The 18825-nt window shown below is 45.9% G+C and overlaps 1 protein-coding gene across 4 annotated transcripts in view; it reads left to right on the top strand.

Moving 5' to 3' along the window:
* Positions 1-898: 898 nt before the first annotated feature.
* LOC109647662 (voltage-dependent calcium channel gamma-7 subunit-like) overlaps positions 899-18825 on the top strand; it is a 23962-nt gene continuing 6035 nt past the window's right edge. Inside the window, exons 1-4 of one of the 4 annotated variants that reach the window (XM_069516689.1) lie at positions 899-1040; positions 13559-13754; positions 15641-15727; positions 15863-16003. In XM_069516689.1, the coding sequence (XP_069372790.1) occupies positions 13559-13754; positions 15641-15727; positions 15863-16003 (424 nt within the window). In that variant the 5' untranslated portion in view covers positions 899-1040. Of the gene's footprint in view, positions 1041-3564; positions 3697-5244; positions 5452-10793; positions 12457-13558; positions 13755-15640; positions 15728-15862; positions 16004-18825 lie in introns of those variants that run through there. The other 3 variants (XM_069516690.1, XM_069516688.1, XM_069516691.1) reach the window with 3 other exon arrangements.

Below are 18825 nucleotides of genomic sequence, written 5' to 3'. Positions count from 1 at the left end.
CTAAAGGAGGCCTGAGGCAGAAGTTTCCACTGGGACCGTTTGTACGAGACGTGCTAAACAGAAGCTCGTGTTCGGAGCTGCTGCTGCTGCTGCTGCTGCTGCTGCACGGAGGCTCCGAGAGGTAGAGCTCATGCTCGTATCCTGTCTTTCATTGGAGCTGATGCGGTGGAAGCAGATGTTGAGATCTGAGCTTCTGCTAAATGTGCTTTTGTTTTTTATTGTGTCGTCATTCATTATGAGAAAATAACTATTCATTCATAAACATGTTGAGTTTACTGTGATCGGCTGTGAGAGACCGAAGTTCCACCACCTCAACCTTCTGTGCTTCGTATTCTCCGCCTGCACCAGCGGCACGCAAACATTCGAACATCTGCATACGGTGCGGAGGGAAATTCAAAACAGCAAATGATTAATTTAACTGTTGACGTTTGGTTCTGCTCTAAATCTGAAATCACAGCCGGACTAACCGACGACAGCGGAACAGTGTCACAGCATCACAGAGTCCGACACACGAGGGACAGATGTTTCCCTCCATCCCGAGAAACGAAGGCTGTGGATCCCTCCAACATTTCCCAGGATTCATTGGGCCTCGCTGAGGAACTGTTCCTTAACGAGGGGATGTCGCCATTTTTGTTTCTTCTCTTTATAACAGATGTTTTGATTATTATTATTATTATTATTATTATTATTATTATTATTATTATCATTATTATTATTATTATTATTATTATCATTATTATAGTAGTTGTTGTTGTTGTTGTTGTTGTTGTTGTTGTTGTTGTTGTGCAGGCCACAAATAGTTCTGATCTTTTACTCTTTCCTCTTTGTCTCGTTCACATCGCATCAATAAAGTTGGTGGTGAAAAAAAAAAAAGAAGCGGGCTGAGGGGGTCAGTAAATCAAACGCACCCTGTGACGCGCAGATGAGGAAGCGCTGGTGTCAGTGGCGCAGGTTTGAAATCCAGAGGAGCAGAAAGGACAGAAGAAGTTTAGAGTCCGTGAAACTTCTCTGAGTTTCCTGAAGTCTGGATTCAAACTCAGGTACGTTCACACTGAAACTCACTGAAGCTGCTCACAGAGAATCTGTGAGGGAAGGAAGTTTAACAACCGGCTGCGGATTTCAAACATTCATTCAAAGTCACAAACATTTTGAAGGCTTTTATTTTTCTAACTGAAATCGAGAATTTTAATTCACAGATTAATTTATTTAATCTGCAAATCAACAAACTAATGTTAAATTAACTTTTTAAATCTGAGAGCAGCAGGAATGGAAACCAGACATTTTGTATTTTTCTTGTATTATTTTATTTCAGTGTTCCTTCAGACGCTGACACGTTTGTTTCCTCTGCTCCTGTAACTTCTGGGATTTTATTAGAATTGCATCGATTAACGTTTCGATCAGGAGCAGCCGTTTCCAGATCCCCCCCGGAGCCGGCAGCCTCCTCTGAACTCTGCCCTTCCTCTGATTATCGATTATGGCTTTGTCTTTGAAAACAGACCGCTGCCTCTCTGGAGGGATGTGAGTATTGATTCTGGGATGTTTACTGTTGCCATCAGCAACATCTCTAACTGTACCGAAGCCCGAGGACAGGAATGAGGCAGCATTTTACACGACTGGGGTCTTTTCTCCGGCGTTGGAGGGAAATTAGTTCAGTGATTCTCCGGCAAATGAAGCGTTTTCAGCAGAACATCGTTCAGGGATGTGTCTGTGGATGTGACGCACTTTTCCTGGGATCCTCATCTTCCTTATCATCCCACAAAGGTTTATGGTAAATTTAAAAAAGTCACACTTTTCTGTATTTAAACTGAAAATAGACGAGTTCATCATCTTGCCCTGGTTGTAGTTCACAGTCCCTCAGGTTCGGCGACGCTTCCGTTTCCGGTCCACTTTGTGAAACTGCTCATGAACAACACGGTCGCTGCTGTATTTATAAACCTGCTCGTGTTGCCGTGAAATCTTCTGCACTCTGGATTTAGAGCAGCTGTGAAACCGCAAAACTGCGACAGACTCTGCATCAGTAGATATTTTTTATTTTCGAAGCCAGTTTGACTGAAGACCAGTCGGTCCGACTGGGGAATAACCAGTTAAATAGGCCATGTGCTCCCTCGCTATTACTATGTGTGTGATTATGAGTCACACGTTACTCCATAAAAAGCAGGAGGTTCCTTAACCCTTCGCTCTCCTGGGCCTCGTTAGAAGTGTTTCCACATTCCGACGTGTTTGTGAAGCAGAAAATTATGTAGAAAATACATATTTGACATATTTACGTCCACGCCGAGATTCTGAAATGAAGCAGATTAAATCTAAATAAGAAAAGTATTTTCTTATCACATTAACCTAAATAAGGTCTTACTTGAAAAAAGCATGTGGGGAAATGTTGTTACCGTACTCGTGGGTCTGAGCGTAAACAAGCAGTAACGTTGATATTAGTCACTGTTTAAAGTGATAAAACTCTCAATCACTTCAGGGAACTTTTTTCAAAACAATTTAAATCATTTAAAATTGAAATGTTGAATTTCAATTTTAAATCTGAACCCTGCGGGACTCCGCTCTCTTTGTTGGTCACTCAACACATCTGTGTCAAAGGACAGAAGGTGAAACATGAGGATTCTAAAAATACCAACAAATCAATGGCCAAAGAAAAAGAAACACTTTAAAATAAAAGAAAAAGAACGGACAGAAATTTCCACAGAACCCACAGTGTGCCGATGATGAAGCCGCCGTCCGCTCAGCACGCACACGTTTCCAGCTCTGGATTAACGGTTGAGCGTCTCCCTGCGGGATCAGGCCTGTGACGCTGTGAGATCCCACCTGAGGTGCAGACGACCCATTTTCAGGCCGAAACTAATCATTATTTTCTGAGACGCCATAGAATCACGTGTGAGACGTGTAGGCTGTGAACACGGACTGCGGAGGGACCTCTGTGTCCGTGTAGACTCACGTGTGCTGGTGACACGGACCCTGAAGAACACGGTTAATTGAAGATGCTGTGACTTGTGGGTTTTTAGCAGCTGCGCGTCGCTCTGACCGTGAACGCAGAGTTAACGACTGAAGGTGAAACATGTTTGTGTGGATTATTATATATTTTTATCACTTTGGAAAAAAAAAAACGTTCCCAGAGAATAATTCACGGATCAACATGGACTGATATTTATAAAATTAACCAGTTTTAACAAACTGGCAAATATTAACTTGGCAGGTGGGATGAATTCCTCTGTTGCCTACACGGTCCCCATGCGTTTACACACACACACACACACACACACACACACACACACACACACACACACACACACACACACACACACACACAGAGTGAGTCACAGGGCAACACAGCCTACTGTATCAGTCTGTGGGTCGCCAGGGGCCGATGGGGCCACTCATCCGTGAAAGAGGGTATGGAGGCGTAACAGGCGCACAGACAAACATGCACACACACACACACACACACACACACACACACACACACACACACACACACACACACACACACACACACACACATTTTTACTTGCAAATATGTGACGTCCTGTTCCCTCTCTGACTCTTAATGTTCTTAATGAACAAAAGTAAAGTCGCTGATCTGGATTCAAGTTGTTAGAATTCAGAAGTTTCTGCTTCTTCTTCTTCTGTCCCTGAATCATGGTCATGTTTCTGCAGCTCCTGTGTGGGGTCAGGGGACGATAACGTTTTCAGGTGAGTCTATGTTCCTCCATCTTGAATCTCTGACTACACCTGTAGAGTGCGAAGCACCTCGTCTCTTCTGCTTCGTACGTTCAGCCCCGCCCCTCGAGGCACCAATTACAAATCCCTGATAAAAAAAAATATTTTCATCGTATATTAACTTATTTGTAGGAAATTGATCTGTCGTGTCCGCTCAGTCGGACTCACTTCAACTGGAAACTCTCGAGCCGCTGCTGTCAGCCGGGGTTAAGTGCTGTCAGGCCTCGGCCGTCGGCCGTCGTCGCTGTAAATGACGGAGGACGAAACGCTGCGGAGCCTTTGAATCAAATGTCTCAATAATAATATATTTGTATCAGGTTTTAGTTTCTCAGACAGTCGCACCACATCAGTTTGAAATTAATCATTAACTGCCACAGGCTGGGGGGGGGTGGTTGGTAATTGATCTTTGGCACCTTCACTTTTACTTTCCTCCATTTTTCATCTTCAGTCATTTTCCGGTCCTGACATGAGTCAGCTGGCGGCTCAGCGAGTTAATGATGTGACGACTTCTGATAGAAACTTCTAAACGCTGTTAAATATACTTTAAAAAGTACAAGATACAACTTTACTAAAGAAGTGTTTCCCACTGAATTCAGAGTAAAAGATAAGTTCTTCTCTGACAGAGGTGAAACTACTGACTGTCTGCGTGGACGGTGAAAACTTTATGGGCGACAGCACGGGAACATCTGAAGATCTCATTTTGAAAGTTCAGGCGAACGCAGCTGGTAAACGTGTCGTCGTGCTCCTGAATAACGGAGGGTGCCGTGGGCGGATCCCTCTCGGTGACCAAGCTAACGAGCTAGCAGTCAGGGCGTGTAAGTGCAGTTACTCAGAAGCTAACGACAGTGAGAGAGGACCAGTCCGTCTCATTCCAAAGGTCCAAATCACTTTCTCTCATAAAGCGACTGCAACAACATGTTAGAAGCGTGTTGAGATGATCGTTAATATGTTAAATGATATTCGCAAACTCATCAAGCTCCGTGTGATGTGCATCGATATCGATAATAAACACATTTAAATTTTTTACATCACATTTGTCATTTTAAAATCGTCGTGCGGAGAATTCGTTGCCGTGGAAATGGAATCTGTTCAACCTTCGTGTCTTTTCTCTGGTTTGTTCTCCGTCATGTCGCTCGGTTATTATAGTTATTTTACTATTTATAAAATATGAATCAGCTTCACAACAGATCCAGGTTGTGTGTTTGCTTCATTAGTGACTTACACAACCTTAATAGTTGCTGTATGTTTGCATCAGTCATGCTGTCAGCCCGCGTGATATAATGCGTCCTCAATTCCAGCCAACACGCTCCTGTTCCACGCTGACCTCGTGCATGTGTGCGTGCACGAGTGTCTTCTTCTCCCTCCAGCCTACATCACTGTACCCCTCCTCCCTCCCCCTGCCTCCCCTCCACACACACACACACACACACACACACACACCAGTCCCACCTCCCTTTACCCAAACTACAGCGAAGCCCATTCAAGCGATTCTCCGCAGTGCTGAAAGAGCAGAGTGAAGTAAAGGAGGAGAGGGAAGGTGGAGTGAGAGAGAGGGGGAGAACAGAGAGTAGAAGAAGGGGAAGCAGGAGTAAGACTGAGTGTGAGAGAGAGAGAGAGGGAGGGAGGGAGGGAGGGAGAGAGAAGAGGAAACCTGCAAATTGGGTGTCCAGGCTCCCAGTGCGCACAGATCTCGCTCTGCACCGTCCGAGCAGCTCTCCGCTCCGCAGGGTGAGTAAAGCTTCTGCTGCTTCCATTTAAACTGCGCCTCATGCCGGAGCCTCCATCCCTCCCATCATCCCTCCATCCTTCCACCCAACTCTCACCTCCTCACTCTCACAACATCTGCTTCAAAGCCTCTCGCTCTATCCGCTGCTCTGGCTGCGCACGTCAGGACTTTTCTCCCTCAGCTGCAGCGATGACAGATGATGCTCATGCATGTGTGTTGACGTGAAATGTTATCCTCCCTCGTCCTCTGACAACAAAAAAGCCGCGGACGTTGCGTGAGCGAGGAGCCTCACGTCTCCGCGGAGGAGAGAGGAGATGGTGTTGATGGTGCCTCCTCGCCTGTTAGCGGAGCGATGCTGCTGCTGCTCAGTGATCAGTGTGGCGCATTAAGAGGCAGGAGCCTGCAACAGTCAGAGTTGAGTCTGGAGGAGAGAACAGTGAAGCCAGCGGTGCGTGGAGGAGAGAGGGAGGAGGGTGAGGAGGGAGAGGAGGGAGAGGAGGGAGAGCCGAACTGTGTAAGGATGATTCGTGTGTGTGTGTGTGTGTGCATGCTGTGAAAACTCCTTCTTGGGGAACCCATCCTGTGATACTGTTCCAGCAGACTGCAGCACTTCTTATTGGGTCCATCTCTCTCTCTCTCTCTCTCTCTCTCTCTCTCTACATCCCTAATAGTACACATGCTGTGTGTGTGTGTGTGTGTGTGTGTATGTGTGTGTGTGTGTGACGTGTAGTATAGTGAAGGACGGAGGGAGCGTCTTATTCTTTCCTCTCTGTGTTCTGTTAATTACAATGATTCAACTACGTGTTACAGACGGAGGTGTTCCCTCTGAACAAAATGAGGATGAGACAAGTTCACACAGTGTAACTCTAATTATGACATAATAGAATTATATATAATTATATATATATAACTGTTCCAGAGAGTTGACGTCATGATGTCACACGTCCGTGTAATGATTCCAGAAATCTCTGTGTTTATCCAGAACTCAGATCTCGAACCGTTTCTCTTCAGCCGGTTGTCAAAGGTCAAATGAAGTGCGGGTGTCGAACACGGGGCGATTCGGACTTCGTGATCCGTTCAGCACCGAAGAGCGAGTGACCGGCGCTCAGTGTTCTGAGTTATGAACATTTTCTTTGGGGCTTTAATGAAATCATCGTTAAATATGGAGCAGAAGTCTGGTTTAGATTTTTAGATTCTCTGTAGATTAGAACACACGTCTCGTGAAAGTATTTCACGACCTGACGTGGATTTGGTTTAAGACACTTGCTAACTGAGATCGTCCCTGGAGTAAAGTTCCTGTGCGGCGAGTGCGGCGGTTTGCGTGCGGTCGTCGGAGGTCAAAGGAAACGAGTGACACGGTAACTGAAGTTGTTTGAACGTGTGATTGATGAGTGAGTCAGGGTGAGTTCTTCTTCTCCCCCCCGGGGTCAGTCAAGGTGCTTCAGAGACATTCGTCCAAGATAACGACACGACGCATCTGTTCTTCACCAGATTCACCTTCATGAAGATCACGAAGTCAATGATCTGATGTTCGAGACGTTTCCTCTCTCAGAGTCTGAAGCTTCATGTTTCATCTGTTTCAGTTTCACGTTCGGGGACTAAAGAATCTTGTCTCACGTTCCGTACGTCCTGTCCTCATCACCTACGTGGGCGTCGTCCTCCTGTACCCGACTCTGATTGGGCGTGTTGGTAGTAGTCTTTCTGTTTGAATGGAGAAAATGAATGAAGCGCTTCATTTGGTTGCCATGGTAACATCATGATGGTGTTACTAGTAGCATAAGCTATGCAGTACTCCACAGTACTCCACAGTACTACAGTACTCACCATACTGCAGCTGCTTCCTCTTCTTCTTCTTCTTCTTCTACTGTTTAATGCGTCTCTGCTTCCTGTGATTGGTCCAAAAGTTGAACTGAAGAGTCCGAAGCTCTGAAACAAACGGGGGAGTGACATCATAACTTTACTGTGTCACCTGGTCAATGTCCGACCACTGGGCCGGCTCCTTTTCAAGACAGCGGGACGTTCTGGGAGCCGTTGGCTCGTTGTGGTGAAACGTCCTCGGTGTCTCGTGCACGTTAAGGTCGATGACGATGAATCTGACCTCAGATTCAGATCACACAACATTTAAACTGACTTGAGGTGAATTGACATGTTTTTAGTGAACGCTGCTCTGAACATGCACACGTGTGTAGGGTGTGTCACACGTGTGTGTGTGTGTGTGTGTGGTACAAGGACTTCTATCAGTTTTTGGGCCAAGGTCTTTCCTGCGTTTCCTCAGTTATTCTCTCTCTCTCTCTCTCTCTCCCCTTTATCTTCTTCTCCTCAGCACATTAACAGCCTCTCGCAGGCCCTCCCTCATTTTCTTCACTGTGTGTGTGTGTGTGTGTGTGTGTGTGTGTGTTCGGTGTGTGTGTGTGTGTGTGTGTTTTCTTAGCCGCCACATAAGCTAATTATCTTTATCAGTGCAGCCGCGGTTCTACAACACGAGGGTTTGTTTCATCGTGTGACGAGACGCTTTGAGGAACGAGAATCTTCTCGAACGTGTCAAACATTGTTCCGACAAAACGTCTCATCTCCACAACATTGACGCTGTTTTTAACAGATAAGTTGTTTTTGTCCTCCGTCCTCCTTCGCTCCTCTCCCCCCCCCTTTTCCTTTATTTCTTCATTTCTTCCCGACTTAACTCTCTTCTATTATTCGCCCTGTACTTAGCATAATCCCTTCGACCATTTCTCATGTGTCCTCGCCCACTGACGGATGTGACCTTCCTTCCTCTTCTGTTTCCTTCCCTATTACTTCCTTCTGTCCTTCCTTTATCCTCATCTTATCCTCCGTTCTTCCCACATTTAAATATCCATCTCTTCTCCTGCCAGTTGGCTCAATCCTCTCGCTGCTGACAGAGGGACATATTGCCTTCTCAACAGAAAACAAACCCCCCCCCCCCCACCCCCACCCCAACGATTGCTAGCTAACCTGGGAACGCCATCTGTGGAGTCCCGCCCGGCACCATGGGACGTGGAGTTTCGCGGAGCTCAGCAGTTGCTTTGCTCGGCTCCATATTGACCCGTCGATGCTGCAGAGTCTTTCATCTCTGTTTCATCTGATGCCCCCCCCCCCCACGTATCTCTTCACCTCTTTTGGAGCCAAGACTGAAATCACCTCGATGGTCTGATATCCAGACGTTTCCTGGAAGACGACAGAGATTAAACAACCCTTCAGAGTAGTGTGAGTCTTTTTTGAAAACGTTAGACAGACGGAGAGATGGATGGACAGATACTTTTCTTGGTTTTATTTATTACGTAAAACACACAATGAGCAGCACAATCATCCCCGATGAAGAGGCTTGTTGATAGTGGATAGAAACCCTCCCTCCGACTATGCAGCACAACGGGCTCTTTATTAAGTAAATGGCCTATTTCCTGGATTAATTCATGTGTACAAAGCTCCTGATAAAGGGAACTTATTATCACTCCTACACTGACGAGCCTCCTTTAATTCCTTAATTAGCAATGCACACTCATTCATTAAGCTGGACTTCTAAGTCTCCGGTAGAATTAAACAAAATTAATAAAGAATCAAAGCAGAAATTAAAATTGTGCAGAGGAGCCGGCGGATTCAATTTAACCCTCGATGTTCACTTTTCCTTTTGGAGGCCGCAGGACCTCGGCTGACGGATTAACGAGGCCTCCTGGTGTCATCACAACAACCACACTATGACTTTACGCAGCGGGACAGATATTCCGATGACGGGCAACAGATGACTCAAATGAAAACAGACAGATCCCCTCAAACAAAATGTCGTTAAACAAGAAGAAAAAACATCTCTGTCTTTTTCTAGGACATGATGCAGGTGACCTCTGACCCCTGAACTCGCTAAATCTGTTTCCTCTCTTACATGAATAAAAACTGCAGCGACACTCAGCTCCGCAGCTTCGTCGACCTCAACAACGTCGACTGTATTTAAAAATGGAACGTGGACAAATACGGTTACTGCAAAGTGGTGCTTGAAAAAAAACTGGAGGATTTAAGACAAGATTTGATTTGTGCAGCTCATATTCACAGTTTGTCTCATAGATCTGAACATCCTCTGTTTTTAACTCAACAAGAGTAAAAGAGTCAACGAATCACAATCACACAACTCTTCAACAAAACAACACTTTTTACAACTTTGATCAGAACAAACAGTTTGTGTGAACTGAAAGATTCCCGAGGGTTTCAGCACCACGGTGGTGGACAGCTCCCTCGTCTGTTTGTCTCAATAAAACTTTATTTAAAAAGATATTTTAAACAAACCCGGCCTCCTCCTCCATGTAAGCAGAGAGGACATGGGCCAAACTGTTTGTTGGTGTTTTCCAACATTTAATTCCTGGATCTTGACGAGTAAAGTTTATCAACTGATCGATGATTTCATGACATTTGAGGTGTTTACTCTGTGGAGACGCCGGCTCCGCCATGAGAACATACAAACAGGAAAGAATCAAAGAAAGTAGAATTAGACAGAAGGAGAGTTTCAGTTCTTTTGATCTCATTTAAGAGAAAATTCCACCTTATTCTCTGTCATCACTGAAATCATGATCTTCTTTAATCAGGCTCCTGCCGAGGTTTCCCTCCCTCGCTCATTTCCTGCCTCTAACCTGTCCTTTCAATCTGCTATCTGTCTCTCCTTCACCTTCACCTTCCCTCACTCCTTTCTTCTTCTCCCCTCTATCATCCTTTCTGGAACATCCTATCTGTCCTGCGACTCATCTTCACGTTTTACTTTCTGATTTCATCGTCCCTCAGTCCTTCCTCCCACATCATCATTACCTCTGACTGTTTGTTCTTAAGCACCATTGCTCCATTCATCTGTAATTTATTATCGGCCCTTCCCTGGATTGTCCCCACACGCACACGCAAACACACACACACACATTTATTTAGTGGCTGGTGCAAACCTGGGAATTGTATTTTATATTCTTGGGGTTGAAACCACACAGAAAAACTCATCCCAGCCCATTTGTGTCCAGATATCGTAGTAAATGTGTGTGTGTGTGTTATAATTGGTGCACCGACCTGTCACAACAGTTCTTGTTTCCCAAACCCACGTGTTCTTGCAGACTTTCATTTCTCTGTGTTTTTAAATTCACACTTAGTAGAAAATATTGTTGCAAAGCTCAACGCCCCAAAATAAAAGTAGAATGACACCGAGACATCCAGCGAGATTCTCTTTATGAAACCGTCCAATCCAACAATGTTGAAGAATCGTATCCACACCCAAGTTTTACTGTAGTGAATGTTACCCACTAGATTGAATGAATAATTTATTGTATGATTTTAATGTGGATTTATTAGAGAGTAAGTTTGTTTTCCTCTGGGTTTGGATTCTTGTTTCCTGTGTGTCTTCGTTTTCTTGTCGGAACGTCGATCTTAGATTTATTATTCAATCAGAAGAATTTAAAATGGAATCAGTTTGTGACCCGTGTTCCACAGAAGTTTAAAACCTTTTCCTGTGGAATTTTCTTCTTCTCGTCTGCAGGACTCTTTGCATTTTAAAGATGAACAGAGTCTGGAAGTCTCTATATTATCTATGTCTGCGTCAACAGAATGTGACACGGCGTGAACGCAGCCCTGTGAAAGGCGTCCGGGAGAGACGGTTTATCTGCGTCCTGCAGGTACTCGCCTCGCTCGCTCCTCGCTCGCTCCTCTCTCTCCGAGCCCACGATGGATTTGTGTGTTTTGACTCAGCAGCGTCTCACTGCCTCTCGTGTTGGACCTGGCAGCTCCATCACTGAGACGGATGCTTATTTACACAAGGCGAGCACAAATCACCTCCGTCTCATTCAGGGGACGTGACTCTCTGAGGCGCTGACGTCTTAAAGCGCTGGGCGTCTTTCGGTGATGTCATGGTGTTTGACTCTGCAGAGCGGAGGGAGTCACAGCACTTTCTCCTCCAACAGCGAGTTAAAGCTCTGACGGTTTAATCTGCTGCACGCTCCACACGTTTTTAAGATGTTTTCAACCTGAATCTCTTTATTCACGTCTGCACCGCCTCGTGCAGATGGTTTGTATCTGCCGTCGTCTCTGATTGGTTGAACCCGAGGCGAGCAGCGTTTTTACAAATCATATATTTGTAACAGGTGACTCATGTCTGAACGAGCGAGTCCTCCCCGACGCGGCTGAATGTGCTCCGCAGCGTCTCGCCTCAGCGATGAGGTCACTCGGCGCCTGACAGCGACTTCCTTTTTGCCTCCTCCGTGTTCAGCTCTGATCTTGTCTGCCGACTTCATTTCGCTCCTCGCCGCCGTCTTATCTGCTTCCTCTTTATCGGCCACAACATTTTAAGAGGCGCCGAGCCGCCTTCGACCTCCTGTTTCAGATGTAATTCATTATTAGTGCCACATGAAAAACTGTCAGTTTAAGTGTAAACGTCATTTTCCGAGGAGGCGCTGTGAGAGAACGACCTGTGCTTCACATGTTGGAAAGTAAATGATGGAGAACTCTGAGGATCACTGAGAACATGTGTCAGTGCAGAACCAACTGTCGGAATCTGTCCTCAAATTCCCGTTACACAACTCTTTGTGGAGTTACATCACCAGAGCGATGACCTGGAGCACTCGGGCCTCTGGACTTCTTCCAACATCTGGCTCCTCTCACACCATCCATCTGTTTCTTTGACTCACCGGAGGTCGTAGAGGAGTAAACTCAGCGGGAGGCTCCAGGCGACTCTCTCCTTCGCTTCAAGCTCCACCTGTTGTGTCCTGAGGGGACCCCGGGCCAGATGGGTCCCTCCGGTGGGTTCTGGGTCGGCCCGGGGGTCTCTCCGCTGAGGTGGACGTACCCAAAAAAAAAACCCTGAGCAGGACGGAGCTGATGCAGGAGGCGTCGTAATGAGACGCCCCCCCCAAAGAAGGAGCAGCAGCTCTGAACGTCCTTTTTCTTAAACTGCACGTGGATCAACTGCAGCTTCAACTTCTAGTTTGCACTGAGGCTGAAGTTCTTTCTGCAGAGTCGACTTCATTACCTGCATTCAGGTGTTGTTGGTTCACACTGATGGAGTGTGTGTGTCTGTGTGTGTGTGTCTGTGTGTGTGTGTCTGTGTGTGTCTGTCTCAGTCTGTCAGCAGCTGATATCATGCTCGGCAGGGGCAGCACTTCTGCCACCTAGTGAGCTCCTGACCGTACTGCACGTTACCTGGAAACCAGCAGGAGACGTCTGTTCGTGCAGAAGCAGAACGTTGCTACACATTTAAAAACACACACTCATGATTCAGCCTCTTTGTTTCCTGCAAACTTCATTTGTGCTTTTTATTATTTCTAACAGACACAGAATCGATTTCTTTGATTCAGTCTCAGACAGATTCAACTGTGAACAAGATGCTTTTGTTCTTTTCACAGATTCTCACAGTTTTAAAAAAGAATCATTGATTAATGTCAACGTAAGATTTCCATCACCTGCTCTGTTCAAGACTCATTTATCTTCCCCTTCCTGTGATGATGATGATGATGAAGATGATGATGATGAAGATAACGATGATGATGAAGATGATGATGATGATGATGAGGATAACTGGTTTTGTTGTGTTGGTATTTTAACTTGATTCAGTTCATACGAGGTTGCTCCCGTCTTCCTCCATCTTGTCTCTTGTCCAATATCACATCAATATTTCACAGGTGAAGTCAATGACAGTCAAGACGGATTAAAATCAAAGTTTCCTACGCTGTCGTTGTCACCCCCCCCCCCCCCCCCCCCCCCCATTTAAAAATGTCTGAATCAATGCAGACCTCCTGACTACTTCTTCTCCACATGATTGTTTTTTTCAACACCTTCAAGCATCTCACATATTAAAGTCAGTAGCTCTGAGTGTCTCTCTCCTGGTTTCTACTTCAGATTAGATGTAAAGTTAACATGTGACTGTAGGAAACATAAAACTCGACATACACGGATCACTGCAGAGATGTATGATGTCATCCAGTTGGTATCTGGGATGTTTCTATAATTTAAAATCGTGCACGGATATTGAAATGTTCTGGTTGTAAAGTCTTTTAATCCACAACTCGTCCTCCTCCTCTTCGTCACTCAGGCTGCTTCCTGCAGGAACACGTCACAGTACGATTGTCTTCCTCTTGTCCACAGATGAGTTCGTTCAGTACGAGGGCCCTGACGCTGCTCTCGTCCGTTTTCGGGGCCTGCGGCCTGCTGCTGGTGGGCGTCGCCGTGTCGACGGACTACTGGCTGCTGATGGAGGAGGGAATCATCCTGCAGCAGAACCAGACCACCGAGGTCAAGATGGCGCTGCACTCCGGCCTGTGGAGGGTCTGCTTCGTGGCAGGTCGGTTACATGTGACTGTGGTTTCCTGTCTGTTGATGTGTTGTTCAGAAGCTCGTTTGATTCCATTGATTGAAATGTTCGACTCATTTAAAGTAAGAAGTGGGTCACCCCTTCCTCAGCTCTCAAAGATCAGCTCCTCACTGCTGCACACACTCAGCGGGGCGGACACCACAGATACTGACTGTCCTTGTTGCTGTGGCTGTCTCTGTGAGTCGGGTCATGATGGTGTGGCTCCAGGGAGGCGGCCATGTTTGTGTTTCCCTGTTGTCTGACGCCTGGTACAAAAGGTCAGACGAGGAAAAGGCTGGTGGCATTTGGAGTGTGTGTGTGTGTGTCTAGTCAGCTCGGACATGTCCCTACATGTTATGCTTCATTTAATCCGTCCATATGCTTCTTTTGAAACTGTCGTCCATGTTGCAGCATGAAGTCGAGCACACACGGCTCCTCGTGATGTAACAGCCTCTGTGTCTCAGGCCGACGGGCTCTTTCCAGTCTACCGAGCTTCTCTCTAACACCCTGAGCTGTGTGGTCGGACGCTTGACCCTCGTTTCCTGGAACATTTGAATGATTTTACTTCGGATGCTGAGCTCCCGAATCTACTGGAGAGCCAGAGAGTCGGCCTGAAGTCATTCAGAGCCTTATTCCCCCCGAGGTGTTCGGAGACGGCTGAGCTCGATTTCTTTGAGGGTTTTGACTCTCTCTCTTTTGGGAGATTGAATTTTGAACACGAGTAGAAACCTGCAGATACAAAAACTCCTCAAACCGTCAACATGAACGTTTGTCCTCTCCGCCACTTACTCTGAAGAGAATCTTGTTTCGGATTAAAGTCGTGAAAACCCAACGTACTCACACTGAAGCCAGGATACTTGAACAAAGCTTTATTTAAACATGCGTCCACCATTCAAACCTGATATCATAACATATTTCACTGAACAAGGACGTGAACTGAAAGTTTAATTCTTATTCCTGTGGACTCAAGCTTGTGTCTGTATTCAGCTCTGCCTTCTCTCTCGGCTCAGACCTTGTTTTCTCCTGAACCTCTTCACCTCCGTCTGTCTCTGTCTCTGATTCATGTCTTTTCTCTTTCTTCTATTCTCTTTTTATCTGTTTGTCTTCGTCTCGTTCTCTCACCTCGTCCTCTTGTCGTCCTCTCAGAAAATCTCTCTGTTATTCAACCCTTTAGTTTTTGTTGGATTTTCCTGACCTGAAGACGACCCCGAATGACCTTCAGCTGTCTCTCTGTCTGTCTCTCTGTGACTGTCTCTCTAACTGTCTCTCTGTCTGTCTCTCTGTCTCTCTCTCTGTCTGTCTCTCTGTCTCTCTGTCTGTCTCTCTGACTGTCTCTCTGTCTGTCTCTCTGACTGTCTCTCTGTCTCTCTGACTGTCTCTCTGACTGTCTCTCTGTCTGTCTCTCTGACTGTCTCTCTGTCTGTCTCTCTGTCTCTCTCTGTCTGTCTCTCTGACTGTCTCTCTGTCTGTCTCTCTGACTGTCTCTCTCTCTGCCTCTCTGTCTGTCTCTCTGTCTGTCTCTCTGACTGTCTCTCTGTCTCTCTGACTGTCTCTCTGTCTCTCTGTCTGTCTCTCTGACTGTCTCTATGTCTCTCTGTCTGTCTCTCTGTCTGTCTCTCTGACTGTCTCTCTGACTGTCTCTCTGTCTCTCTGTCTGTCTTTCTGACTGTCTCTCTGACTGTCTCTCTGACTGTCTCTCTCTGACTGTCTCTCTGCCTCTCTGTCTGTCTGTCTCTCTGTCTCTCTGTCTGTCTCTGTATCTCTCTGTCTGTCTCTCTGTCTGTCTCTCTGACTGTCTCTCTGACTGTCTCTCTGACTGTCTCTCTGCCTCTCTGTCTGTCTCTCTGACTGTCTCTCTCTGACTGTCTCTCTCTCAGGTCCAGAGAAGGGCCGTTGTGTGGCGTCAGAATATTTCACCGAGCCAGAGATCGAGATCACGACAGAGAACACGGCCAACATACTCAGTGAGTCGTGTGCGTCCTGAACTAAGACACAATCCAACACACAGACACTAAACACTGACAGGTCATGTGACCTTGCTTCAGTATAAAAGCATTAATATGTTTGACTTTGACGACTTTGATCTCGTCCTCCTGCAGAAATGGTCCGAACCGCCACTCCCTTCCCGATGGTCTCCCTGCTCTTCGTCTTCACCGCCTTCGTCATCAGCAACATCGGACACATCCGGCCCCAGCGCACCATCCTCGCCTTCGTGTCGGGGATCTTCTTCATCCTGTCAGGTGCGGTACCGACTCGCTGGTCGAAGACTGAGAGCTCGGAGGGATTTTACGTTCTGAGTTTAAAGTTTAACGTCGTGAAAACATCCCCAGTCTTAAATGTAATCGTCCTCACTTCACGCAGACTCGTCGTGATGGAAACACAAACACTTGCTTCTTGCTTTTGTCGATCTTCCAAAGACTCCGGGCGTTTTTTTTGTCACGGTTTGTTTCCATGTTTTCCAATTATTCTCCTGCGTCTTGTCGTCATTGCAAAGCACCCTGGGAGACAGAACTCCGAGCACAGCTGTCGGAGGAATCACCAGAAACATTTAGTTTGCGGTTTCTTATCTTTATTCAAGAGCGAGCCGCTCGTCTAATTTAAAAACATTATTTCTTCATTTCACAGTCGGATTTTTAAATCTGTTTCTCAAACACATTTTCAGATTCATCTCCCAGTGCATCGGTTTGTTTTCTGGGTTCGAAACCGTGTGAGTGTGGATCTGAAACCTGGAGCATGAACGATGGAAGAAAACTCTCTGAGACATTTTCAACGAGTGAATCTTTATCTTGAAACCTCCGCTGCTGTTCCACGCTGCTGCTCCAGGGGGGAGTTTACAAAACCCACTTCTCAGAGATTGTGTTTTTGCCCCCGGAGGCAGGAACCGGTTGTTTGCTCTCTGCTCAAACACCAATAACACGTCGTTTACCGGTGACCCCTTTACCCATAATTCATCAGGACAACCGAAACAAGCAATAAGACTGAGGATGAGTCCAGTGACGGAGTTAAACCTGTCGGCTTTAATCAGATGTTGAAAATCATCCGAGCAGAAGAAGAAGAAGTGAGCTTGTTAAAAGCTGACGTTCTTCAAGGTTAATGATAAGACGGCCGCTCGGAGGATGAAACCTTTTCTCCTCCCAGCTGACGGCTCGTCAGGCTTCGCCTTGTTCTCGCCTGTGACTGAACATCGAACGGGATTCATTCCAAATAATTGCTCTCCGCCGCAGGAAGCTGCAGGAAGCTCCATGTTCTGCTGCAGGATTACAGAGTTTCAACCAAATCTTTGACCAAAAACCTCTGGAAATCCAAATCCTCACGATGACGCTGCAGGAAATCGACACAAACCTTCAGAGCAAAGTCAGATTGTGCCGCAGCGTCGCAGCGTCGCAGCGTCGCAGCCTCAGGTGGAAAGTTAAGAAAATGTTTGACCGCACTTGTGCTTCTATAGTTTATTCAAAAGAGGAGAGGTCGCTGCATTTAGCTGCATGATATCGTTTAGAACATTCCTCTTAAAACAGCCTCGGATTTTAAATTGGACAGAAGCTGCATTAATTAAAACGTCCACATAATTAAGACCGTCCTCAGTCGTGGCGTTTCTGTCTGGTTACCTCCAGCGCTCAGCTGATGAAGTGGCTGCTGGGAGTTTTTTTTGGGGGGGGGGCTTTGTTCAGGATGACATCACCCTCCTGGTTTTCTTTCTTTAGCTCACAGATGCTAGCTTAGCATGGTGGACTGCTGACTGGACAGTCGTGACAAACATGATGTCAGAGAAATGTCCCAGAGCCAAAGACACACATGCACGCACACACACACAACTACACAAACATTCAATCACGTGCACACACACACAAATCAAACACAAACTGATCTAAACACGTGCACATCAACAAACACACACACGTTAGATTTTAAAAAAATTCTTATTTTCCTTCTGTTATTTGTAAAATATATTCAAATGTATAAATTGTGTTGGTTTTATTTTCACTGCATTTTATTTATTAAAGGTCAACGATTATTCAGAAAACACACAAAATGAGATTTTCAGACATTTCAAAAATGAATAAATGTCTTTTTTTCAATCTCATGAAAAATCATCTGATGAATCATGAAGAGAAACTGATGAAATCCATCAAATCTTATTTATAACAATCTGCACGAGGTGCGAGATCCTCTGACCTTTAAATTACACTTTATATCATTACAACCACCGGGGTCGGTGTGTTTTATCTCAGGATTTATATTTGAACAGCTGATTGAAAAAGTTTTTAAAAGTTACAAATTTTGACTTAAAAGAAAGAAGACACGAGAATCAATGTTCCACCAGCGCGTCACAAAGGCACAGACAGAACTTCAGTCTCTCCGCTCCACAAGTAATTTCAACAGGTTTTTGTTTGTCTCCTTCCGAGAAGAATAAAAACCGTCTCGTCTCGGCAGAAGTGTGAGAAGATAATTTTTCTGTCCGATCGAACAAAGACAGAACTGAGCCCAGAAATCGATGGACGTGATTTTCACCTCGGAGACAAAACGCTTCAACGGGAAGTCGATGACAGACATTGTGCGTCAGTGTGTTTCCGTGAACGTGTGTTTTCCAACAAACGCATTTGCACCAAAACCTCGTCTCAGTCAGTTCGGTGTATTTTCGTCAGTCGCTCGGCGCCTTGAGGTCACAACATGGAGGCTGAGCAGCAGCTGTTTCCTCTGGTTTCTCCTCATTCCTCCTCAGAGAGAGAGAGAGAGAGAGAGAGAGAGAGAGAGAGAGAGAGAGAGAGAGAGAGAGAGAGAGAGAGAGAGAGAGAGAGAGAGTCCCACAGCCGAGAGCATTCAGCGACAACACCGCCATCTAATGGCCGAATGAGGGAGCTGCATCTTTTGTGATTTTCTTATATATATGTGATGTCAGTTTTTTGTTTTGTGGTGATATTACTTCTGTTGTTCCAGAATCTATTTATACATCAATTTATACAAAATGCGAATTATCATTTCACGTGTGTCCTCCTGTGCGGACACACGTGTCCTCCTGTGCGGACACACGTGTCTTCCTGTGCGGACACACGTGTCTTCCTGA

The sequence above is a fragment of the Paralichthys olivaceus genome, chromosome 20 (assembly GCF_024713975.1).
Source record: "Paralichthys olivaceus isolate ysfri-2021 chromosome 20, ASM2471397v2, whole genome shotgun sequence".
NCBI classification, from domain to species: Eukaryota; Metazoa; Chordata; class Actinopteri; order Pleuronectiformes; family Paralichthyidae; genus Paralichthys; species Paralichthys olivaceus.
Note: the sequence above shows the minus strand (reverse complement) of the source record. Positions and strands in the feature narration are given on the sequence as shown.